Source organism: Diadema setosum, chromosome 12 (genome assembly GCF_964275005.1).
Source record: "Diadema setosum chromosome 12, eeDiaSeto1, whole genome shotgun sequence".
Classification (NCBI taxonomy): domain Eukaryota; kingdom Metazoa; phylum Echinodermata; class Echinoidea; order Diadematoida; family Diadematidae; genus Diadema; species Diadema setosum.
Genome location: NC_092696.1, coordinates 7020026 through 7047978, shown reverse-complemented (window position 1 = coordinate 7047978; position 27953 = coordinate 7020026). Strand labels below are relative to the sequence as shown.

Sequence of the window (27953 nt, the reverse complement as noted above, 5' to 3'; positions counted from 1 at the left end):
AGTAAGTCCAAGATGAATCCGTTTACTGGTCGAAACTCTGCACCTGAAAAGAAAGAATTTGAAGGCTAATCAATTTCAGTCGGGAATGTACATATCTTGTCTATAAAATCATTAATATAACATTTATTGGTGCAAGTTGTTGTGTAATATCAAATTAGGTAATTCACTATTTAACTATTAGTTAATACGCGACACGGTATTACAGCGAATAACACTGTCCGCTACTGGCGTAAGACCCCTCGGCTCCCACCCTTTGGCCATTACTTTCTGAGGGGTCGCATTCATAGCAACTCGTAATGTTTACAAACCGATACGAGCATAATCTATACGACAAAACAGACATCGTTAATCTGCCCTTCCATCAAAACACACACACACACACACACACACACACATGTACGTATATCAAAATTGTACAGGTTATAGGAAAAGTCACCTCCACTGAAAAGATTATTTCGTTCATTGCACTTAAAATCTGGTACTGGACCGCATTTACTTAATGGTACACACTCAGCGAAAATTACCTTTACTTGATAAGACTGAAAGTCTTATCAAGTAAAGGTAATTTTCATTGATTGTGATAAAACGAACGCTCATCCAGTTGAATTTCCAATCAGATGAACCTTTTCAGCGAGGTACACACTCAGAAAAAAAAAAAAAAACAAAACATCACACATATGAAATTAAATCATTTAAACCTTATAGACCAAAATGTCATGGTTTCATTCAAGCTGAGGTATGGAGACGCGTATTTTTTATATATGTTTATATATATTTACGCCTTGAAAACAAGTTGCTGATCAACACTTTAAACACGATTTTTTTTTTTTTTTTTTTTTACTCTGGTAAAGTGCAAGTTGAAGGGTGTTGGTGCTTTCTTGTGGCATTATGGTCTGATCATCTTTTAAATACCTCGTCCGGGGGGAAGAATGCTCTTCTTCTGTTGACGTAAGCGACGCAGACGATTACGGAAAGGAAGAACACGACCACAAGAAGAGCGTAAGTTGTCGACGATCGCTGCAGAGCTCCTTGACGCTGAAACCCTGCTATTATTTCCACAGCTTTTACGAGTTTATGCAAGACAACGAGACAAAATGCTCGCTAGTCTGGAAGACAGTATTAAGCAAGATTCTGGAATATGATAGGTTGATAAATGTAAGGATCTCAATCGCAGGCAAAACGTGCGGGTTCATTAACTTGATTACCGTGGGGATAATAATAATGAAGTTAGAGTAAGAATTTCCGATGAAGAAGACCTTTTATGTATAAACGGTCATTCAAAATTCTACTGTTTCATGGTATACTTTATGTCTTTAAACAACAACATGATAAATCTTACTGAAAGGACTATTTAAAATGGAGACGAGTACGAGCTGACAGAATCGCACCGTTATGAAAATAGAGAGCAATTGAATTGTCGTTTTTGATCATATCCATCGTCTCTACTCTAGTTTTTTTGAAAAATTGACCTTCATTTGATATGACATCGTATTTTTTTTCCCCTTAATTTTCCATTCTTCAGAGATTAAGTGTACATCGATCAAGAATACCCTGAAGGCCATGTTTGGGCAAACAAAAAACAAAACAACGTAAAATGCATGGAAGATATTTTTAATCTGTGAATTTTTTTTTTTTTTATGGACTGCCAATTATCCAACATCTCTTCATTGAAAAATGCTTTATTCACGCGCACGCGTGTTCATTAGCGTTTGTGTGTGTGTGTGTGTGTGTGTGTGTGTGTGAATGTGTGTGTGTGTTTGTTGTCGTTACATTCTGTTTATTAATGTTTCAATGCCTTAACAGAAAATATACTCAAAACATTCAAAGTAGTGAGGAAAGACCTTTTTTAGACTAATGCATGTGTTTGTTTTGCTTTACACTGCTTTATCAGCTTTCTAGTTCGTATGGTGTGTTTTTTTTTCTAGAAGGCAAAGTAAAAAAAAAACAAGAACAATCTTGATGAATCTCGAAATATTCAGATATTACCCAGAAATCTCTTTTATTTTGATGCTGATAGAATGAAACTGACGTGATGATCGCTTTAAGTATTGTATTCCCACTGCAGATTGTAAAGAACACAATTAAGATAACAATGGGTGGATCTCACTTGCAATATACTTGTGAATCAAAATATGGAACATGTTGGTAAATAATGCAGACAGCTTTGATTTAAAAGCTTTCAGGGTTTTATTGAGTAGCTTACCTGACGGGTAGAAGGTCTTAGTTGCAGTGGTGGAGCCAAAATCATTCCATCCCGTACAGGAGACTTCGGTGCCCCCGTCGGCCCGAGGGGTGAAGGCAGTCGACGGCGAGCGGGAGGATAAGAGAGTGACGTTATCGGCTGTGATGAGGAAGGTATGGATACCTGGTGTCGGCTGGTACTCCTCGTCGATATGACAGATCACTGTGTAGATTTTCACGTTGTTCTCTCCCACACCCTCGTTGAACTGAACATCGATTATGTCATCTATTATTCAATATTACGTACAGGATGCAGTTAACCATGTAATTCGCAGGTGAGACTGTAATAAAACACTTATCATAGTTAGGAAGACAAGACAAGAGGCAGGTAGGAGAATATTAAGGAATTTAGATACACCACACGTCACATCAACTTTTTAGCCAAAGTTTTATCTAGGAATGCAGGAATTCTAAACAAACTAAGAGATTACTTCCCCACCAGTACATTGCAAATTATAACATACTCAACCATGATTTCCCCTTACCTCAACTACGGAATACTGGCATGGGGTAACACGTCCAAATCTTTGCTTGACTCGCTCTTTCTTTTACAAAAGCGCGCTATTAGAATAATTATTAATAAGACTGGTTATTTGTCTCATACAATTGATATTTTCCATAAGAACAAAATTTTGAAATTGTCATATTTGTTTCATTACAATTCAGGGATATCCATGTATAAATCATTCAAAAATGATCTTCCTGATATTTTTTTGCATATGTTGAAAAGAAAAATTTCTATTCATGATTATCCCAACCCGCCAACGTGACGATTATCACCTACCACGTACCCGAACCATTATTGCGAAAAAAAAAAACAAACAATTACGTATACAGGGCCGAAATACTGGAACTATCTCCCCATAGAACTCGCAGGTTGTTTGTCTTTGTCGACCTTCAAATACAAAATTAAGACAGAATCTATTGAATAATTACATTGCGGAAGTCCATTCAAATTTCCTTCTATCTTATTAATGTGCCTCTTCCTGTTGTGTTGGTTGTTGTCATTCAAATCAGTTAATCCTCTCTGTTTGCGCTCTTTAAATTCCTCCACACCAATACCCTTTTTCGTACCCTAAGACTTCGGAACGCGTGAACAGCTGGCTTGTTTTATTCATCCCAGTGCTATACTGGCTGGTAATTCTAATTCTAATTCTTCTTTGAATGTTAGTACTGGTATGTTCACTTTTTAGGTTTCCTGTATCTCTTCCGAGGACTCGCATGTCGAGTTGTTCTCTTTTCAGCATTATTCAAAATAATTCAGATCATTTTATTACACTATTGTCAACATTGCTAAAACAACTGTTCTTACATCTGCAGAATGTGATTGTCTGTATATCACTTTTTGTATTGAGAAGATTCTTTTATTGCCCCGTTTATATTTGCCTTTTATTTTTGTTTTTCTTTATTTTGGTCCTACGTTGCATCCATGCTCCTCATCTTCATCTTACACTCTGTTCAGAATTTGGGACCTACGCATAACAAGTTCGCTTTTAAGTAGGTTCCATCATATTTCTTTTAATAGCGTTATACATAGAACCAAACGTACGATGATTGACCGCTATGTTTTATATGTTTACATTAATACTGTGTATCCAAGCTATTCACTATGTTTTAATTATATTTGATGTACATTCCTTCATTGAGAAATATGAGAATAAATTGAATTGAATTGAATTTAATTATTTCAAATCTTTTTTTTTTTTTTTAATATCACGTACAGGTAGGCCTATCATGTGCTAAGACTAGCATGATCATTTTGTCATATTTGAGATCGAAACTTCGCTATGATTATAGTAGAATAATTGTCATATACATTCTTACACTAAATCTTTTTCGAAACAAATAACCAAAAAGCCTATCATGGAAAAGCCAAACTAAAAACTATATTCACCTGCAATTTGCGTATTATCTTGAATGCCATAAGTAAATGGCAATAGAAACAATGAAGAACACCAGAAAAACATTCAAAGTGGAAATTCTGGATTTACCTCTAAAACAGTACAAATCCATTGAACGCGTTGATCCACGTTTGTTTCTTCCTTCACACATGATGTTGACACACTTGTTGGGACGAGATTCCACAATCGCAGACGGGACACTTGACGACGAAATTGTCTCGCCGTCCACGGAGATCTCGTATGAGTCGATTGGAGGTGTTGGTCGGTCATGTAGTTCGATGTGACACGTGATCACAAGATTAACCTCGCTCGCGACTATCTGCTCTTCAATCTGCAGAGTTATGATGTCTTCCCTGGGAGGATCTTGATTTGATATCATGAAGAAATTCAAACAAAACATGATTATGTTTTATCATCCATATTCACTACTCGTAACTTTACGTTATGAACATGCGAATACATTCGAGAACATCTCGCATTCCTCAAGAAAACTTTCTTAGGTTCAAAAAATGCGTATATATTATTATATAACTTCTATGTCATTCATGTATTATATACGGGAATAAAAGGGACAATCAACACATCTTGGCTGCACTATCGGGAAACCCATAAAAGCGTCTTAATACTCTGTCGTTGGTTTCGTTTTGGTCAAAAATATCCTGTTCTAAATTAAACATAATGGTTTGATACTAATAGAAGACTATCATCCATAGGTGTTGGTATAAAATAAAAATGATCAATACTAAATTATTCTCACTGGATACAATTATATACAATGATGTTGATTAGCTGTGCATGTGGTTCCTTCATATCCTTGATGTTTTACCAATATTTTGTTTCCTTCTGCTCAAATTCAGTCTCGTCATTTCTGACACCCCAGACTTAGCACCCCAGTCAATAACAAAAGACGTGATCAATACGATTTACCTGTTGGACAAAATTCATTCACTGTAGATGTCGAACCAAGTTCATTCATTCCAATACATGTGACGCTCGTGCAGCCTGGAGGGATTGGCGATACCGTGAACGATGACGAGCTCGAGTTTGACACTGTCACACTTCCAACTTTGATCTCGTACATCTCGAGAGCAGGGTAGGGTTGGTCGATGTCGGTCACGTGACAGGAAATGGTGACAATACCTTGACCCCTGTCATCTAAACCTTCGTCGAACTCGATGTCAATGATATGATCACGTGGTGGATCTGCCAACGAATCATAGAAAGCCTTTGAAAGAAGCCATGAAAAGGTCAACCATTTTGAAATAGAGATATCATGACGTCACATCAGAAATAACACCCCGCAGAACAAAACTGAAAACACGTATGATAAATATTTTGATTTGTCATGGGTGAACTAAAAAGATCATTTTTGTTTATTATATCCCTTTCTTCACACATGCATTCCTTTCTAAATGCTTTGGTCTCCTTGCACGAAAGAATGTGTTATTCAATGCAAATACATCACTTGACGCATTAATGTATTAGAGGTAGAGCTAATAATCCTGATGAAAGTGCACACCGTTCATTCATGCACACATCAAAATCTATTAATATTCATATACTCACATAATGCAACATGAATAGGTAAAATACATTATGTGATATGACATACCGCAAAACTATCAGAATGGGAAAAAAATATAGTCTTACTTTTTGGACAGTAGGTTTCAACTGACGATGCCGATCCACTGTCATTTTCGCCAATACACGTAAAATTCGTGCACCTGTCCGGTCGAGGAGATAGGGTGACCGAGTTGGAGGTCGACACGGTTTGACTACCTTTCTTGATGACGTAAGTATCAATAGGCGGGAATGGTCGAGTATGAGAGGCTATCTCGCAGGATATAGTCAAATCAACTTGACCTCCGACCTCCCTAAGATCCCCCGACTCTTGGAACTCAACCTGTATAGCATCATTTGGCGGAGGTACTGTATAGGGAAACATAAAACATCGGAACAAAATTCATTAACATTAAGACACCTTTAGCTACAATGGAAAACAGAACTGACAATGTATTTGAAGTTTGAAGTCAAATAATTCTACTGACTGACTTTTTAAGAATTTTAGTCATATTGTTTTTTATCCATGGTATAATGCGTAATGACCTGTTTTCAAGACCTATCAGTATAATTGTATTCAAGCTTCAGAAGAAGCTTTACTGATTGTATCATACCTCGTGGGCAATAGATCGATGTACTCGATGTCGATCCCAAGTCGTTCCTTCCTTCACATGACAGTTCGATGCACCAACGAGGCCGTGGAGAAAGTCGAGTAGTAGGAGAAGATGACTGGGAACGTATGACGCCATCAGCTTTGATGACGTATGAATTGATAGCGGGCTCTGGCTGGTTCTGAGGGATCACGTGACAATCAATTTCCAAGGAAGATCCCTGACCACGCGTCTTGATACTAATCACACCATCGGCAGGGCCATCTGTGTATTTGGCAACAATAGGACTGCCATCAATTTCTCTTGCCACTATAGATCAAGTTCCGTGTTGATTGCGATCAAAGCAAAGTTTTGAATCATGCCATTTTGAAATGCAAATAATTGTTCAGCTTATGTTCCGACACTGACGGAAGTAACGTTTGACAGCACCTAATGGTGACACGTGTATTGCTCGAAAATTGAATAATACATGAATGCGTGATGGACGTCAGATGAAGAATAAGATTTGAAGAATATCTTGAACATAAAAGATTTATTCTTTCTCCTGATAGACTTTTGAAAAAGATCGTCTCTTCCATCTAAAAGACCACTGACACTTCGAGTTCACAGACAACAGCATTTGTACCCGCGGGCGAGACAATAATTCCCGTTGCCAAGTGCAAGTCTTTCGGAGGAGACTTAGAGAGAATATCAACCCCAAATATAAATACACGTCAAAAGAAAGAGGAAAAAAAAAATATTCAATACAGAACGATGCAAATATGACAAAAATCTGAGAAGAAATAAAAAAGATATGATATTTTGAAATTTCACATTTTATAGAAAAACATTGCGAGACCAGTCCTTAAGAATATTCAAAGGAGCAAGTAGATGAATGATGTCATACCCCACAATTTTTCATGTATATATAAGATTATATGTGACCGTGCACCTCAAAACGAACATAAAGTCGCACACACTGATTTTGCGCGAGGACTGAAAATAAGTGAAATGGGTCAACCTAGCCGAACTTGACTTTTTCATATTTTCTGAAAGAACAAGTCTTTTTTAGCATTATGCAAAATTTTGTATCATAAAACGGGCAGGAAAGTGTGTTTTTTTAGCTGTTTATCTCGAACATTTTTGGCAGAATAGTGTGATTACGTGTGTCTTTAGAATCCCTTTTTCATTTCTGAAAAACCTTGTCCACACTCTTCACTTTCAATTCTAATAACTTTTGAAAGGATAGTGCTACTGCTTTTAAAGTTGGCATTAATTATGAACAGAATATGTTAATGAGGCCTGCTTAATTTCAGTTTAATCTGATAATTCCTTCATTGTTGTTACTCTGGTGGTTTACTTCCTGTTTTTTGTTCAATTCATCGCACAGCCAGCAAGGTTTGGTAAAGATTAAGCGCTTGAATAAACACTGTATTTCAGAGCCTCTTTTCTCAGTTCACCTTTTTCCTGAGTTTGTACTTTCTTTCCAATATTTTGATAGGTTAGGAGAGTCCATTTGATTTTAGTTATACATCATTTTAAAGCTTAAAGTCTGCTCATTCAGAACATGGTCTTAACTAAAAATTCATGTCTGGCGACTTTTTGTTTGTTTTGAGGTGCAGGGTCACATATGAAATTCGGAAAATTTCTTATGACATATGTTTTAACACACATACACACACACACACACTCACGCACATATATATATATAAATATATATATATATATATATATATATATATATATATACACACACACTCACAATTAAATGAATTGCACTGGTTACATACGTCGTACGTTCAGCGTGGCTGATCGTTGAGAACCGGAAATGATGCACTGTAGCGTCTTTCCATGATGATCAGCGGAAGGAGTGAAGGTCAACACACTTTGGATGTTGTAATACGTCTTGTAGTGATAGCAGCGATCCGTGCAGTAATACGGTTGAGAATAGCAATTATGCAGTCCGATGAAATTCTATTTCATTTTGCTTTCCATGCCAATTGCCCTCACACTTACCTCATGCCAGATTCGCTGTGTTTCTTTTTTCCAAAAAAAAAAAAAATGCTTCAAGGCGAAATAATTCATGTGTAGATATGTAAATCAAAATAAGCTACTGTTAGAGTACGTTGCAATGTTGATTCACTATCCTGATAGAATGCAACACAAGATCATTTCTTGAAATCAGATGTCATTGCTCGCTCATCTTTTCTCTCTTTTTTCGTTTCTTTTTGTATCGACAAAGGTGAACGTCGGTAATGACAGTAAAAATGAATTCCATTCGATACCTTGCTGTTCATATCAATCTTGTCATATCGTCAATAATTAGAATCAATAGCCGCTTAGTCTATGGCCTAAAATCAATAATTCATTTCTGAATTGATATAAAACCAGCAGAAAATGTACGTGTGTCGAGCCATATCCCTGTAGGACATTTAACGCGATGGCTTTTTCAGTAGTAAAAAGGCAGAAAATTTCGAGCCACTCCGCAGAAGAAATTGCTCTTTCCTACGTACACGCGCTGGGTGTTTATATTTCCAAGACGATTTTCAATCCATACCAGTTTGTCTGAATTCAGTTGCCTCAGCCTCCAACTTGTAGAATGAAAATCGCGATTTTTACCGGACACACTAGCAGTGCTGCACTTAGAATGGTCCAGGTCGGGCAGGTTGCCGTCTGCTAATACGCCTATAACATACCAAGTGACATTCAGAAGAAAAAAAGTGAATTTTTCCACGTTCTAGCATAAAAAAGAATACTGCTTCAATGTTTAGGACATTTTGGAAATCCTATTCTGTATTTCACTACTATCACGCTTTCTTGTGTATTCAGTTTTCGAGGAATTAAAGGTTTGTTTTTTTTTTCATGGCTCGCCATAATGTGCTACCAAACGTTACTTCCGTCGGTGTGGGAACATACATTAAACAATTTTTATCTTAAAATGATGCGATTCATAACTTTGTTTTGAGCACTATCAGCACTAAATGGATCTGAGTAGAATAGTGATAAAATAACTTAAAGTACGACGACCGTATATCAAAATAATTGTCATTTCCGTTTCGAGTAGTATGGCAGAAATACCCGGCTTTCTTGAAATAAATCAAAGCTTATTTTCTGCAAATGGAGTATCTGCCGCAGCTAAAGATTCATTGTAATTAACCTTAACTGTTCCTTCACATCGTTGGGGTAATTGTATTGTGTCAGTCTTTGTCTTTGTCTTTACTCCATCCTTCCTATTATAGCCACATGAATTATATCTACAGTGTAGAGAATCCGATTCAACGCTTGCACTTTCTGCCTGAGGTGTTTTCAAAAGCTTCACCAACATGACCAGAGAAACAACATGCTCTTCCCCAAATAACTATCAATATATCCTTTCAAATCTAAACACTAGTTTCTCAAGATAAAAAAGTCTGTGTTTGGGGTACATTAGAAACGACATCATTCCCAGGGATTGAAATACGGGGAGTTTTCTGTGGCACATGAGTTTTGCGAAACGAAGGTCACTTCCGTCTTCATTGTCTCTCATGAGACTTCCTCGTTTAATAGGTCTTTTAACATTGGTTGTTTGTCTAGAGGTGTGTAATAGGGCCTAGCCAGTCTCTTCGCTCTCTGTTTTGTCATTGCCCATTCATGGACCTGTTTTGTTATGTCTATCGATATTCTAATTATTATACTTTAAGTATAAGCGGAAATCTTTAAGTTGAGTTAACTTCTAGACAGAATTATCTTTTACCAAATTAACCAATACACCAAACTGTTCATGTGTAGTCACTGTTTGGTGCATTGATACATTTATCATCAAGCAACGATGCTACCTCGGCCCAATAAAGTGTCCTGAGATTTAAAAAAAAAAAGAAGGAAATCATAATATGTCAAAGTGTTAACCATCCTTCCAGTAGTAAGACATATCGACTGGGCAGAAATCATCCCTAGTTGGCAGGCTTTTCTATAGAAAATTACCTGGTTATATGTCTTTTACAGAAGACGAGCTATACGTATAATGGCAGATGAGTATCATCTTTTCCTAATTATCGCACTTAGATTGAATTTCGCCAAGGATTTCTATTTTTTCCGGTCAGGCTATATCACGACGGGTAGCAGTGGAGGTGTATGTATCTCCAGGCTGACTTGATTGAACATTTCCCTGATAACCCCATCCTTTGTCTTGTCGAGCCTGATTGCTGTTTGTGACCACGCCCTCAGTGATCTGGACGCCGTCCAAGAACCATCTCGCTGTCTGTGACTCGAGCACTCCACTCTCGGTACACCGCGCAGTGACTTGGCGGTTAGCTGTCAGGGAACTTGGTACGGTAAAAGTCACGGCAGCTGTAAAGTAAAAGCCAAACCAAATGATATAAAGACCAGAAATAAAAATGCATGGGATCGCCGGTTTATTCATTTCAAAGTGAACATCAAACCATCATAAAAATAAACTTTGTAGAAATGAACCTAAATAATACGATTTGTCATGATACATCAGCTAACAAATCATAAACTTAGTAATTTATTCAAATAATAATAATTATGGAGGCAAACCCATGAAATAACACTTACCCATGTTTTTCTAATTGTGTCATGGTAATTTTAGTAATGTGTCTTTTTTTAAATTGATATGACAGGCATTCTTTGTGAGACGCTGATTAATACACAAAAGCACCTTATGATAAAAGAAATTTGAAAGGAAGGCTATCTTACCACAGGAATGCACCAAGAAGAGCGACATCCAACACGTGACCGTAATCACAGCCATGTCGACCTCCAAATAAATCTGCAAGAACATTGAATGCATACGTGATCAAGTGATTATATATTGTATATACATTGATGAACAATATGAAAATATATCCTATAATACGTAAGAAAAGCATGATTCAAAAAAAGTTGCTATTGCTATTATTGCAAAACATGGGAACGTGTATTCAGGCAATGTTCATCTATAGTTCCTACGTTGCACATAAAGTATTCTTACCAAGAAAGAGATGCTATTAGTCAGAACATGTGCATTTGGCGCCAAGCATCAGCCTGTGAATCTCTGGATCATTTATATCGAGCTCGGTCTCAAGACGAACACGGAAGCAGGAGACGGTGCACAGCCTCGGACAGAAATATCACTCCGCCTACATGTACAATAATCGACAAGAATTATGTGTCGGCCGTGTCTACATGTAGGCCATTCATGAATGGTTCCAAACGAACAGAGCAAAACGAAACAATAGTTGCGAAATAAAAACAAAAACAAAACCTGGCAAGTAAGGAAATTGCACGAGGTCGTCTATTATCTCGTCTATTTATTGTATTAAATTTCAATCTTTCACTTTTTGAAAGACGTGTTTTGTATATTCCAATACCCTGTCCCTTTGGGGAAAGTCCATAGAGTTTGGTAAACTAGCGTGTCACTATTCAGATGGCGGGTCTGCGAACCTCTTCTTTTTTCTTTTCTTCTTCTTCTTTTTCTTCTTCTTCTTCTTCTTCTGGTTAAGTATGCCTCCATTAATTAGTTGAAGATTTTGGCGAACTGAACTTTGCTTCGAAACTGCCTCCAACAGCACCGGTAAAAGAAAATCGCATTTTTCTGTTTCGATGGAATTCTTTATCACGCCTACATTTTGCAAACACGGGATACGTTTGGACACTTATGCTATATTTTAAAGAAGAATAGTAAAAAGATAATAGAGGGATCCCAAAGAAAATACCAGCTATCAAGAAGAGGTCAAAATTGCATGTCTCACTCCTTTAATTAAAGTTCAAGTTCAAGTTCAAATTTCATTTCGTTTTCCACAATAAAACAATAATAAATAAACGTAAATCTCACTTTCTTGAGTGACAGAGACAATGCATGTAAAGTTGTACAAAGAAAACATCAGTAATAAAACAAAAACATTAAGTAGAGATACATTGCAATAGTTGCCGGGGTAACGAAAGTGAAATAATTGTCAATATGCACTTGTGTGAAAAAACAAAAACAAAAACGGAGGGACCCACTAAAAAGACAATGCTCAGGACTTGCTCTCTTCCTTAACTCCTATCTCAGCTCTGACAGTTTATTTTACAAAACATGTTTTAGAACCTTGGTTACTTCTTCAGAAATCTGCGATGAATAAGGCTTCAGGGAGGGTCATTGCACACCTCATATTTTGTGAATGATATTATTGTATATATGATAATAATTGTAACTATCGACTCTGATTGTGAAGAATAAACGTTGTTTGTGTGTGTGTGTGGTTTTTTTTTTGTTTTTTTTTGGGTGCACTTAGGGATTAAACATCATACACGTTTTTTGTACTACAATAATTTTGACTTAGCTGTTGAATAATGGGGAAAAGAAAATAATAAAGAAAGAAGAATGAAGAACCTAAATTTCATTACTTCTAAAGTGTGATTCCTTCACAAATAAAATATCTTAAAATTTGATATCACCGAACGAATTCTATTTAGGTCTCCTAGAAACGAATAACGTGTGAACATTCTTTACAGATGTGAAATTGCAGCTAATTTTCACAAGTTCACTTCTGTAATGTTTAAGAGAGAATTGTCCAACTTAAATCGTAGGCCCTATAACTGTATGAAGATCTTTAAATAACGAGAAGTCTCGTTTATTACGAGAAGTTCAAGCGCTTTAGGGATATCAGATGATACGGTATGTAACTAGATACTACGTAGAAATACAGGGTAGTGTTTCAATGATAACACCCGTAGAAAGATAAACACATACGAAGTCACGTGACAGGATGTGAGTTAAGCCTCAACAATTTGTTGCAAAACCGACAACAAGCAGACTGTTCAGGATTTCATACCTCCGATTTGAAATTTAGTTCAGTTCATTTCAATTCAATGTTTTATTCTGTTTATCGACAAAAAAAAGTATAAACATCACCTCTTCTTTTTTGTAACAGAAAACAGAAAATAAGGTGCGTAAATCTTTGTAGGATGAAAAGAATGTAAAAGATTGAAGCACCTTACGATAATTATATAATATTATCAATAAAACTGATTTGAAGTAAATAAACAATGTGGATAAATCGAAATATGAATAAAGTTATTTCGAAAAGATGTATGAGCATTAAAGTCCAGAGTTACTTGACGATGATCAAATGCAAACTAAGAATGTCTTTGAGTATAATAAATTGGCGTCTATACATTACATTGAAATAGTTCACTTTAGAATTGCTCATTATCCCTCTTTATGATAGCAATGCATTAAAGTGCAGACAAAGGAAAGAGTTACTGAAGTTGCACCCTACGTCGGAATACATATTCGATATCACCAGGTCTCCTCTCTCTCTCTCTCTCTCTATACATGGATTCAGTGAGAAATAGATTAATGATTATTATCACAGGCAGGCCCACTCTCATCCAGTCTTTCTCTTTCACTTTATCATTGTGACATGGTATCTACACAAAACCATTAACATACGGTCTTTCTAATACATACTGTATCGATAATTACACACGGATTAAAAATCATTATATTTTTTTTTTTATCAAATAAAATAGTAATGTCTTCATCATATCGGGTTGACTTTCCCTGAACCGAGTCCCAAAACGATTCCTCGCCCACAAGACAAGCTGGCTTTTACTCTTTATTCTCATTATCACCTGTCTTCGATTGTGTAACAAAGAACTGCTGCGTAGACACCTGTGTTTGAAATGTATTTCAGCTCTTGAGCATTTAAGTATCGGTGCAAGGCGCTGGACAGTTTCGATAACATGTCGTTCCCATCACTGGAAATGTCTTATTATATATCGATTCTTGTGTTATCTTGTACGTTCATCGCGCTAGGGTGAATTGTTACATTATTTTCCCCTAGTTTTCTGGTCCATAACATGTGACCGCCTAGCTCGAAGCCCACAGGTAGATTCCTCTTATTTCACATGTTTAATCGTCTTAAATGCTGTATTTTGCAATTAATCCATGCACATTTTCTTGTTATGTTTATTGTTTAGTTGTTGAAATGTGGAATATGGAACAATAAGAATTTAAAAACAAACGAATAAACATCTCTTCTTCTTTTTTTTTCCAGATGTGTGTTACATTGGTCCCATATAACCATAGAAATTTGAACAAAGCAAAATGTCCTAGCTACCTCCCCCAGTTGCATGCCCTGTATGCACTGATAAGTAGTTAAGTGGACAAAAATATATCCTGGGTGGTATAATTTCATTTGTTTGGAAAGCAAGCTTAAGAGTTAGGCGAGAACTATACTTCCTCATTAGTGTTATTGTGACACTGCACTGCCAGAAGACACGACATTAGACACCGGTCACTTACGTCTTAAAATCAATATGAATATGACACAAACGGCAAATCACATCTTGCTTCAGTTACGTTGTAATGAGAGATTTTATGATCATATTGTTCACAGTGTATGTGGTGTTCGTGGTATGCTAGGGTATTAATGCGCGATATTTCTGACAACAATTTGAAAAGATTATTGTAGCAAAACAGCAGTGGGATCACTGTAGAACACAACAGAAAGGCCAAACGCACACACACATACACACACGCACACACACACACACACGCACACACACACACACACACACACACACACACACACAAATGACCAAACACTTATGTTGTTAAAAAACACACCATTCCAGAGCCCCTTTCAACTGCTTGTCACAAACAAGCGCGTCTTTATGTTGGGAAATTTTATCATTTCACTACCGTACAAATAATAAGTCAAGATATACGGTTCATCATTTCAATACGTCCATTTCATTTCAATATAGAGACTGTGTTATGTGGGCTCCACTAGATTCCCAGGGACGTCATGATTCCATTGCATTGATTATTGCAATGATTCTTGTGCTCCCTTGCGGAGATTTCCAATATGAACTCCCTCGTGGAGACATCATTATGGTATATCTGATATTGTCTTGTTTGATATCTTTACGATTTACACTTATTATTTATGATTTATGTCAGTATTGTCTGGAGCAAGTTATTTGTTGCATTTGGCCCCATTTTTTTTTTTGCTCTCTCTTCTTTCTTTAAAACACACCAACAACATGATTCCATTACAGAAACCAGGAGGTGAAAGTAACAAAAGAATCATATCAATCACTGCTTGTTTAGTTCTTTTATTTCAGAATTTCAAATCATTTTTCTTTTTGTTTCTTTACTTACTTCATCTCATCATTTTATGTCAGTACACTCTCTGCAATAATAAAGAAAAAGAAGAAAAAAGAAAGAAGAAGATGATGAAAATGAAGCGCAAGAACAAGCACAAGAACAAGAAGAAGGAGGACAAGGAGAAGAAGGAGAGGAAGAGAAGGAAAAGGAGACGAAGACAATAAAAATGAACCACCTTTTGTCTTGACGCTGGAAGGGCCAAATATGAAATTTCGACCATGCTAATGCGTAAAAGGAAACAATAGAAGGATCGACAAGAAATCCTCAAAGATCAACACAAAATGGAGTATAAAAGATAAAGAGAGTGAGGAAGAGACGGGAAAGCTCATTTCAAATCAGATTTTGGTAACACGCTCTCTACGATAACGAATAGGCCACACTTTAGTAATTTTCTACTGAAAGACATTCTGATCGGAAACACTAAGAGCTCTTGGTGAATTCCTGGAATATCAGTTAACTGTTTAAAAATTAGTATGTAGCTAAACTAGTAATCCTCTGTGATAGCTATACCCCCGGCACCCACACTCGATCTTTAACGTTGTTCTAATACCAACAAGGTATTCAAATGTGTTGAATGTGTGGGTGTTTTTGTTCTTAACTTTTTTTTCAGTAGGATCGAGCGTCAAAACAATTATTGTAAAAATCAATGCAAAGTTAGAAGTGTGAATCTTTTACGTATATTCTATTTGATGTATTGTATAAGTCTCTGCATTATCGCTGCACAATTTTCTATACACATTGTGAACAATCTTATTATGAACCCCATAATACTCCTGCCAACTTCTTGGGTAGCCCTAATTTCGAAAGCATTGCATATCGAGGTGCTTTTGGCAACGTGTAACAGCAACAGACTGCTGATTACAAGAACAGAATAATATGGTAATCATTATAAAGGTATTATATATATATATATATATATATATATATATATATATGTACACACACACACACACACACAAGTACACATGTATAATTATGTATACAATGCATTACGCTACCATACACTCGTTTTTGTGTTTAATTGTATTTATGTTATTTAACGCCTTATTAAGGTACTTTGTGGAGAATTAATTAACCAGGCAAAAGATATTCATTAAAAGACTGTCATTTACTTAGTGGGCTGATACAGCAATAATCTACTTCTCACAACAATGTAACACACAAAAATAAGAAAACACAACGGCAATTTCTAATAAGAAAATTGAAGCTTTACTATTTTTCAATGATGAAGAAGGTTATGACATATTTGAAAGGTCACCTGTATAAAGTAAGTTCTTAACCGACAGGTAAACAGGGGAGTCGGGGTAAATTGAATTCGTGTTCTAAAACTCCCCTGAAATTGCATCTTTTGACATCAGTATACCATGTCGTTGTTTGCCTGTACCCTTTATCTGAGCTTTAAACAAATTGATACATAATTATATCTATGTGAGTTACATTTTCTGTTCGTTTGTTTTTCTTTTGTTTGCGTGTTCTTTTACTTTAACAACTTAGAACTGAGGGAACCTTTAGAGTTGGCCAAATCGGCATTTAGTAAATGAAACTTTTATAGTGAACCAAAACGCGATTAGTTAGGAAATAAGTCAATGAATCAATAACACAACGATTTTCCTTGACGAGACCGTTTTAAGAATGTATGCTTACAAGAAATAAATCATGCGTAACTAATCTACTCATGATCAGGACTTCAACAACATTTCATGTGATTTATTGTGATCTCTTTTGATTCACTATAGAAGTGAGTGTCAGTCTACAAAGGTGTGACTTGTGAGAATACTCTGTGCAAGTAAGATCGTTCATCGTGTCAACAGTTCAACATTACGCACTGATTCAGTTGGGTAGATATTCCCGTTATTCTGCAAGTTAGGTTAAAAGTTTAGCCTAAACTGATTACCCAGCAATGACGATAAGTAATGAATGAATGGTGATAGCACAACTGCAAAATGGACAGCTGCCGCTCTCCTTTTATAGCGTGATGCTGACTTACAGTTACAGATAAACGTGTATTTACAAAATAATAGATATGCTTGAGGGTGATTGTGACGGTGCTTCGAAGATGTAACTGAGTGTTATTTTTTTCTGGAATAGCTTTACGTTTTATGGTTGGCTGGCCGGTCTGCAAGGACACCTAGTTGACACCACGTTGTCGTGGATGCTGTCCACCTACTCTCGAAAGTTCCATTTTTGCTCTATACTCAATGTACAAGCAACTCAGTGCGGGACACCGTCGTGCATGGTTAGGCTCTTCTAAGCTGTCTTCAGCAGTAGTCGCTGTGCTACTGGCCGCTTGGTCAGTTCTTATCTATCCAGTCATACTTACCAGTGTAGATTATAATGTCTCGTCTGTGATTGATAACTGCAAAGACAGACAGAGATATATGTCCTTGGTATGGCTAATATTGTAGATTCACGAGTTTAATAGAACGAATGAGCCTTCTATCACTTCAATTCATGTCATATCTTTTCATTTATTTCATTTTATGTTTATCTCCAACAAAAACGGAATTAGAGAAAATTATTTACAGGTAGTATGCATAGTTTTACAAAAATATCAATCCAATGAATAAAGGGAATCTTGAGAATGGAAGTATAATCAACGTGATAATCATGTGCTGTGAATTTTATTGATTGAAAACAGAGACGACAATATGTTAATTTCTATTATTAGAAAACTGATAGATTACAACTAATAACATAAGGTCATATTATGCCATAAATAACATTCATTACAATTGTATCATATATACATTACAATTATTATCTTATTCAAATAAAATCGAATTTATTATAACGAAATATATCTATATCATGATGCTACATCACCTCAGTGGGAGAAGAGAGTTGTTTTCGCCTGATGACTGCAGCAACACACACCGCCACTGATAAGATGAAGGCGATCGTTAACAATACTGCAGTGGTGGATTCCTGGTGTAACACTCCTTCTACAGTTTCCATCTCTGGACAAAACTTATCTGTTGGGATGCAACACGCGTTGCATGAATGTAACATAATATTACAGTGCGCAATCAACTTCCCCATGATAATGAACAATACATTTTGTTGTTGTTAAGTTGTTCACTTATAACGAAAGTTCGATATAGCGATGTAGAATTTGAAATTATGATGCGATTTTAGGAGTGTATTACCTTTATGTCATTTTTGGACTGATCTCCAATCCAAACAACATATAGTGTCAGTGACTAGACCCTTTATAATTATGTATACATATACAACCTCTTTTAATTTAATTTAAATTCATGTTAAAACAAAAGCTTATTACCTCCTGGACATATCAGATCGAGTGAAGTACTCCAGCTGTGTACGTTGCTTCCGTTACACATGACATTAACGCACTTGTGAGGACGAGGTGACAGTACGACGGTAGGATGCCATGACGAAGACAGGACCTCATCGTCGATTACGATTTCGAAAGTGTCGAAAATGTCTCCCGGGTCAGTAAGACACGTGATCGTCAGTTTGTTTTCACTCTCTCGATCGTGCGTCACGATGGAGATGATTTCGTGTAGACTTGTCGGAACTGAATTGGGAGAAGTTACAGTTATACAAAACTGATCCGGTAATGGGTCCTAACATAATATGCACGGATTATAAGCATTTTCAAATTCATTGTCATTTGTTTCATTTTAAAGTAAGCTTAATGGCGCCACGTTTAGTTAACTCTGAAGACTAGAAGCTGCGCATACTCAAAACAATTCACATACCCCAAGTCTTTTTTTTTAATGGCACACCTTAGTTCAAACTTCATTTGGCGACGACCGAAGAGGTAAAACTGGTAAAAACTGGTTCAAATGCCACTATACTCATATGATAGTACTTATAGGCAGTTTCACGACTTATGGACATATACAGATGCACTGGTGACCCAGAATGATGTTTCACTTTTCCATTTTTATTTTGCTCTTATGTCTTCAATTATGATAATGATATGAACAAGGCTGTTTTGGTCCTAACCTTCATTTGTAGGACAATATGTCTTTTCAACCGATGAAGAACCAACTCCATTTTGACCAAGGCAAGTCACGTGAGTACACTTGTCTGGACGAGGTGCTATGGTAAAGGAAGGGACCTCTGACGACGAAACTATCTCCTGGTCTACCTTAATAATGAATGTGTGGATGGGAGGGTACGGCTGATCACGTGGTTTCAGTTGACACGTGACCAAAAGGTTTCCTCCTGGATGGTTGGCGTCCTGTTGTTCGTGAAGTCTGATTGAAAGGGCGTCTGCTGCAGGTGCATCTATCCATGTATGGTGATCAATCAAGAAAAAAAGTTTTGGGAGATACTTGGATCGTAATATCAAAATGCTTTAGCCAATATCTGCACTAAAGTGTGACAAAATCATACCATCGTCACCAGTGATATCAATGGCTTTCCAGCGAACTCATGTAAGTAGAGAACTTTTCTTAGTTTTTTATCCTCCTTTTAAGTTGATCGTGATCACACGAAATATCTCTGTGTGCTTTACACAATGATGCCTCGCTCGGGTAATAATATTTGTTTGATTAAATTGTTACTTTATGTAGCATTGGAACCTGCAGTCTAATTATGAACATTATATCTGTCGATTCTTCAAATTCATTACATTTTCAACATATTGTATTCTCACATGTTTCGTCATTTTCGTCATTGACAAATTGTACCTAGCTTTTATTATTACTACGAAGCCTAAATCCTACAAAATTTAGCTTTTCAGTAGGTTCCTCATATTTTGTCCTAATACATTTGTTTAATTCAGGCTCAAATTGACTGTTGTGCTGTACGAAAATGTTGAATATGGAACAATGAAGAAAAAAAAAAGAAGACTAAAGAATAACCTTTCGAATTCAAGACTCGTATAGTACATGTAATCACTCCTTTCACATTGTTTTATAGAAAAAATTCCACGCACCCTTCTTCGTAACAACAATAACAACATTCCACAGAAATCTTCATCTGAATTATAGACAGCACTTGAAAATAAACGAAGAATATTTACGTTTTGGACAGTAAATAGACGCTGTCGTTGTATTTCTGAATCCGTTGCTTCCTTTGCACGACACGTCCACACACCATCGGGGAAGAGGAGAAAGACGAGTTTGAGGTGAAGAAGATCTCGATAGCTCGTCGCCATCAACGGTTATCTGGTACATTGCGATGGGTGGGGATGGTTGGTCGTAAGGAGTAAGGTGACACTCAATGATAAGACCAGGCTCAGCGTCAGGATCCGGTTGGTCGTGAAACTTGATGGTTATTACATCTTCTGATGGAAGCTCTTAATCGAAATAGAATGAATCCAAGAGGTTATGAAATCGAAATGAATAGTTTATTCGTAATATATTTTGTACATTCTTTGTTTTTACTGGACTTAGCTACTATAAAATAACAATGGCATACTATTCAGGTAATCAAGTAATAAATCATACGTAATGCTTTATTCATTACAACACTGGTTCATTCTTTTTAAACTCCAAATTCACAACTAGTAGTTATGTAGTTTCATTTCGTCTCCCAGTGGTCGGATGATACATCAAACTGCATTCTGAATAATCACACGTTCGTCATGCATTCAAATTTATTATCCGTTTTTATCGAATAGCTAAACTACCTTTCATCTTACTATTATTTTACAAATATATGAGTTCTTCCACTTTAATTGCAAAACGCTCCAAGGAAAAGGTAAGCGAGTCGCCCACCAATAAATGAAATTTGGGGCTACAATCCGTTACAAGAATCTCTGTCCAGGGAAATAAAGATTTATATACATGAGGTAATTTCAGAAGGCAGAGTTTACAAATATATCATTATCCTGTTTATAATATACATATATACATACATATATATGTATACATACATAATATAAATAATTTACATATATTTATATATATACATGTATATATATATATATATATATGTGTGTGTGTGTGTATGTGTTTGTGTATAATACGAACATTTCAAACAGATGTAAGTTAAAGCTTCCAATATGAACCAAATGTGATACATAATCAAAATCTAATCATCTCAGTTAGTCATACATTCATGATTATGCGTGTGGGCCATTGGGGGTGTAACTATGATTACCTCGTGAGGTATAAAATCGCCACAAATATCTTATTTCGAAGGAAATTAGCATTACAGAACCAGGCCATATCTTTTTATTTTAATAATCTAATGTCTCATATCATAATTCCTACAAACACGTAAAGATCCAGAGAGGCAGTTGGTTATAAAATCTAAACATTTTAAATTGTGATCCAGTGCATGTATCGACTTCGTTGTTAGAACAGTGTTTGTTTGTTTTATGTTTGTTTGTTTATTTATTTATTTATTTATGTGTTGGTGTGTTTTTCACGTTTCAGAGATTCAATTTTTTGTTTTTGTTTTTGTTTTTGTTTTTGTTTTTGTTTTGGTTTTGATTTTTGGTTTTTTTTTTTTTTGGGGGGGGGGGGATTACCATTCAGTACATTGTAAAAAGAGCAGTGAATGTCTCATTATGTGTACTTATTAATCTGCTGAATTCAAAGTACTTGTAGTAGACATGCTTGGTGACATATCACGTAGCCAGTAAGGGAAGGAAGAACTAAAGTACAGACATGATACCTAGGTTGCTTCACTTTTTGGCACTTAAGGACTTACTAAAAAGCAGAGTTTATCCAGTGCGACCGCGCCAAAATAATAACATGTTTTGTGCCAAGTTAATTACAATAATTGCAGTAATAAGAAAAACATGTAATAATGTGTATGGATATGTATTATGTATGCAATGTATTCTGCATATTCGCATTTGACTTTATTGCTTTTGCCTCCTGAATGTTTGCTCCCCTGGTTTTCTTCTTTTTGCTCTTACTCTCTCACTAGCTCCCTCTCCCTATGTGCCTTGGCCACAAATATAGTATCCTCTCACACAAATTCTTTCTTTCATTCATTCAAATAAATATGATGGTGCGTTAGATATGTTCGTCTTTGCATCTGCAAATATCTATTACATTTCTCGATCACCTCGGATTACCATGTTTAATAACTTTGTGAACGTATATTTCATCTACACTGGACTTTCGTACATCGACACAGCTGTTTTAATATACCAGTCCTCACAATACATTATTAAGTTACACTTTTCTTAATGCACTCTTTCCTCTCAATCACAATCTTACTTGTTAAACAATGGGGAGGGAGGTATTACAATGACAGTCTATCGTCACACAATATATACACACTTTAAAACACACGAAAGTGATTAGAGTCTCTTTGTGCGAATATACCGGTTTTATTCTCTTGACGATTGGCGTTTATAACAGTACAATCATGTGTTCTAAGATACCATTATTGTATCGCTACAAGATATAGATGGTTTCGTATGTTTAAAAAGAATAAACTTACCATAATAAAGTAGAAATATACGTTATTTTCAAATATTGTTTGAACATACCCTGATTGGTTTAAGGACTAGTCAATAATGACTCATGCGGCAAAAACAAAATTGCTGATTAATGCTGATCGAAACTCGACTTATAACTGAGAAAAACGAAAGAACTGAGCAAATATAATACTAACATCTTGAGATTACGAAAGTCAGATAAAAAAGGCTAGATTTTTGCTTTGAAAGTAATAGCCATGGCATGTTCAAAGTGTTATATTGGGTTGATACCGTCCTAGAATAACGAACTAATGCATGTATGTTCGAGATATCGAGGTTGCATACTATTAAACGGAAAAGGTAATTTATTTGTGAATATGTACAATTTGCACGCGAAAATACAACAATTTGTAGTTTTGGGACAAACGTTCAAACAAACCAGAATTCGTTGCAGTTGCAAGGATACTGTATGAACATATCGGACATATTGACATAATTATTGGAATGAAATGAAAGAATTGAATAGGAAAGTAAAAGCAATACTAGTATTTTGTAGCATTGTATTTTAATTACCAGCAATGCCATTTTACATCTGATGGCAGATCTGATCATGGAATATAAATCTAACTACACTGTACATGACTATTTAAAAACGGTCGTGACTCATTTTTTTTCTTCTTTTGCTCGCAATTGATATGAATAACTTCCTAAAACCTTTTGCATGAATTCGACAATTTGGTGATTGCTTTAATGTCTGACAACGCTGGGTGAAGTAAAAAAAAACAAAAACAAAAAAACAAAAACAAAAACAAAAACAATTCAGGAAACGGCACACTCGTGCATTTTATGAACATGTGATCAAGTAGGATTGCCATAGTTCATTGTAATGACACAGTAACTTGATCAAATCTCTCTCTACGGTTATCCAGTGTCACATTAATATACGAGGCGAAATTGAACCATCCTCTCAAAAGGAAAATGAGTATTCCATAAGTCGATGATGAATCCGTTTAGTGGTCGAAACTTTGCACCTGAAAAGAAAGAATTTGAAGGCCAATCAATTTCAGGCAGGAATGTACATTATTTTGTCTATTAAAATCATTAATGTAAAATCTATAAGTGCAAGCTATTGTGTAATATCAAAGTAAGTTCATACACTACACTGTATATAGCGAATTACAATGATCGCTATACTGGCGCAAGACCCCTCGTTATATGGATTAAGATGTAAGTCACCTTCACAGTATTATTTCCTTCATGTTGCACTTAAGATTTGGTACTGGACCGCATTTACGTAATGGCACACACACACACAAATAAAGATATTGCACATATGAAATTAAATCATTTAAACCAAACATATTTTTTCATTCAAGCTAAGGTGAGGAGACGTGTATGTATTATTTATATAATTTATGTTTATTATTACATTTACATAATATTTACGCCTTGAAAACAAGTTGCTGATCAACATTTTAAACAAGATTTTTTACTCTGGTGAAGTGCAAGTTGAAGGGTGTTGGTGCTTTCTTGTGGCATTGTAGTCTGATCATCTTTTAAATACCTCGTCTGGGGGAAAGAATGTTCTTCTTCTGTTGACGTAAGCGACGCAGACGATTACGGAAAGGAAGAACACGACCACAAGAAGAGCGTAAGTTGTCGACGAGCGTTGGAGAGCTCCTTGACGCTGAAATTCTGCTATTATTTCCACAGCTTTTACGAGTTTATGAAAGACAATGAGACAAATGCTCACTAGTCCGAAAGACAGTATTAAGCAAGATTTCGGAATATGATAGGTTGGTAAATGTGGAAGGTTCTCAATCGCAGGCAAAACGTGCTTGTTCATTAACTTGATTACAGTCGGGTGGGGATAATAATAGTAAAGATACAGTAAGAATATCCGATGAAGGAGACCTTTTGTGTATTAACGGTCATTCAATATTCTACTGTTTCATGATATACTTGATGTCTTTAAACAACAAAATGATAAATCTTCATGTAAGCAATGTTTATAATGGAGACGAGTACGAGTCTGACACAGAATTGAACCGTTGTGAAAATAGAGTGCAGTTAAATTGTCGTTTTCGTTCACATCCATTTTCCCTACTTTAATTTCTTCTAAAATTTTAACTTCATTTGATATGATATTGTATGATTTTTCCCTCCCTTCTCATGCGTCAGAGATTAAGTGTACATCGATCAAGAACGTCCTTGAAGGCCACTTTCGCGCGAAAACTGAACAACGTAATACGCATGGAAGATATTAACTGTGAATATTTTTGAGGACTGCCAATTATTCAACATTTCTTCATTGAAAAATGTATTATTCGCGCACGCGTGTTCATTAGTGTGTGTGTGTGGGTGTTTTTGTCGTAACATTTTGTTACGGAATGTTTTAGTTAAAAGAAAGACACCCACAATATTCAAAGTATTGGAGAAAAAAAAATAGATAATGCATGTGTTTGTTTTACTTTACATTTCTTTACCAGCTTTGCAGTTCGTATGGAGTGTATTAATTTTTATTTTAGAGAGCAAAATCAAAATGAAAAATGATCTTGATAAATCTCGGAATATTCAGATATTACCCAGATATCTGTTTTACTTTGATGTTGATTGGATGATATCATGGACCTAATATACGTACATGGACTGTTCACGGCAGTCTTTCTTTGATGTAATGATCGTCACCGACACCTTTTTATGTGCATCTTAATGAGCACATTCAGATGTCTGGACAATAACGATTGTGTAATCGTGTATCGTCACTAACAAAAGGATCGTTTCCGTCATTTCAGTCTTGTTTCGCTGATGTGCCTTTTTCAGACGGAGATGTCTTTGAATTAATACAGATGATGAGGAGCAAAAAAACAAACAAACCTGAGATCATGACAAATGTTGTGCCAAAAGATTGTTAAATTGCTGATTCGCACATTTTCGCACACGCATAAGACCTTGCCTAATGGCAAGATCTGTTCTCTTTATACCGTCCCTTTTTGCTCTGGAATAAGCTGGAGAAAAGTTAAATATTGAGATCACAGATGACAATCATGTTGCCAAAATGTTAGCTTTCTTTTAAAAACTGCCCGCTTCTCCCAAGAGAAATTGCTTGAGGTATGATTTCCTAACATACACCACAACTGCACATTCACTTTACTTGATTTTTGTGAGTTATTTTCTTCTGCGTATATAGTTTTAGATTTCTCGAATCTCCGTCTTGTTCTTCCCTCAGCTTGCTGGCGGTGACGATCATGGGATCAAAGCAGTGAAGCATGCTTAAAATGTCTTTGTGGCGCTTTTGAGATGTACGGGTGCATGAATTAATTAACGATACAATGAATGTCCATGTGTATTAGGTCCATAATAATACTGACGTGATGATCTCTGTTACTTTTAAATTAACACTGAAGATTGTAAAGAACACATTAAGATACAAATGAGAGGATCTCATTTGCAATGTACTTGTTAATCAAAATCTGAGACATATTATTGGTAAATATTGCAGACAGCTTTGATTTGAAATCCTTTAGGGTTTTATGGAGTAGCCTACCTGAAGGGCAGAAGGTCTTGGTTGCAGTGGTGGAGCCAAAATCGTTCCATCCCGTACAGGAGACCTCGGTGCCCCCGTTGGCCCGAGGGGTGAAGGCAGTCGACGGCGAGCGGGAGGATGAGAGAGTGACGTTATCGGCTGTGATGAGGAAGGTATGGATACCTGGTGTCGGCTGGTACTCCTCGTCGATGTGACAGACCACTGTGTAGATTTTCCCATTGTTCTCTCCCACGCGCTCGTTGAACTGAACATCGATTATGTCATCTATTATTTGATATTACGTAAACGATTAAGGTAACCATGCTATTCGAAGGTGAGACTATAGAGTCTAACACAGTTAGTAGGATAAGACAAGACACAGGTACGAGATCTACGTTTGTAGAATATCATGTGAGAGTATTACCTGCTTAGACTAGCATATCGTGTCATATTTGAGATCGACACTTAGCTATATCTATGGTATAATGATATTCGTAGTACATTCTTACATTGACAACCTATATCATTAAAGTAGACATTCTTTATTTACCTCTAAAACAGTACAAATCCGTAGAACGCGTTGAGCCACGTCTGTTCCTTCCTTCACACATGATGTTCATACACTTGTTGGGACGAGATTCCACAATCGCAGACGGGACACTTGACGATGAAATCGTCTCGCCGTCCACGGAGATCTCGTATGAGTTAATTGGAGGTGTGGGTTGGTCACGTGGTTCGATGTGACACGTGATCACAAGGTTAACCTCGCTTGCGACTATTTGCTCTTCAATCTGCAGAGTTATGATGTCTTCCCCGGGAGGATCTGAATTAGATATCATGAAGAAATTCAAACAAACATTGTATATTATTATCCATATCTATTAGTGGTGTCATACTTTAGCAGTGTAAACATAAGAAATTAACACAAACACAGGACATCAAAATGTACTAAACACCGTGACAGCTTTAATTTGGCATTGTATCAAACTTGGTTTAAAACGTCATACATTTGAGGACATCTTGCATTCCTCAAGAAAACTATCTAAGGTTTAATTGTTGAGTGCATAAATTGTTGAATACTTGCATGTTATATTACTTATACGGGAATAAAAGGGATAATCTACACATCTTACTCTTGTAAAGTTAAAAATATCTGCAGTATCGGGGAACCCATACAAGCATCTTAATGATCGTTGTGTTAGTTGGTTCGTTTCGGTCAAAAATATCCTGTTCTAAATCAAAGGCAGTGACATAATGAGACTATCGTCCGTATGTGTAAGTATGAAAGTTAAAAGGTTTTAAATACTCATTAATACCCATTTAACAAATTACAAGTATTTTCACTGAATACAATATGCAATGATGTTGATATACATCGTCATGACACCAAATAATGCTAATGAAGCTTTGAGAAAATGTATACATGTGGTTCATTTGTATTCTCGATGTTTATTTTTTTCCTTCCTGCTCAAAGCTAATCTCGTCATTTGTAGCACCCCAGGCTTAATACCCCAGTCAATATTAAAAGACTTGATCAATACAAGTTACCTGTGGGACAAAATTCATTCACTGTAGATGTCGAACCAAGTTCATTCATGCCAATACACGTGACGTCCGTGCAGCCTGGAGGGCTTGGGGACACCAT

General features: G+C 36.2%; 1 protein-coding gene across 1 annotated transcript; it reads right to left on the bottom strand.

Moving 5' to 3' along the window:
- Nucleotides 1-5: 5 nt before the first annotated feature.
- LOC140236327 (uncharacterized) lies at nucleotides 6-27953 on the bottom strand. Its single transcript, XM_072316281.1, has 11 exons — nucleotides 27857-27953; nucleotides 26931-27131; nucleotides 26330-26593; nucleotides 10421-10618; nucleotides 8912-8977; nucleotides 5793-6071; nucleotides 5070-5345; nucleotides 4233-4505; nucleotides 2204-2467; nucleotides 913-1061; nucleotides 6-43 (listed from the first exon to the last, which is right to left on the bottom strand). The coding sequence occupies exons 1-11, from the start codon at nucleotides 27951-27953 to the stop codon at nucleotides 23-25; spliced, it is 2088 nt and encodes a 695-aa protein (XP_072172382.1). The 3' UTR covers nucleotides 6-22.

What these genes read in the sequence shown, in the direction of transcription:
- LOC140236327 (XM_072316281.1), bottom strand. Translation starts at nt 27,953, where the DNA reads ATGGTGTCCCCAAGCCCTCCAGGCTGCACGGACGTCACGTGTATTGGC. An exon ending in TGAAACCTACTGTCCAAAAA is followed by an intron (nt 5,346 to 5,792) that starts GTAAGACTATAT and finishes ATTCGTTGGCAG; the next exon opens with ATCCACCACGTGATCATATC. An exon ending in TAAGACCTTCTACCCGTCAG is followed by an intron (nt 1,062 to 2,203) that starts GTAAGCTACTCA and finishes AACTCGTAAAAG; the next exon opens with CTGTGGAAATAATAGCAGGG.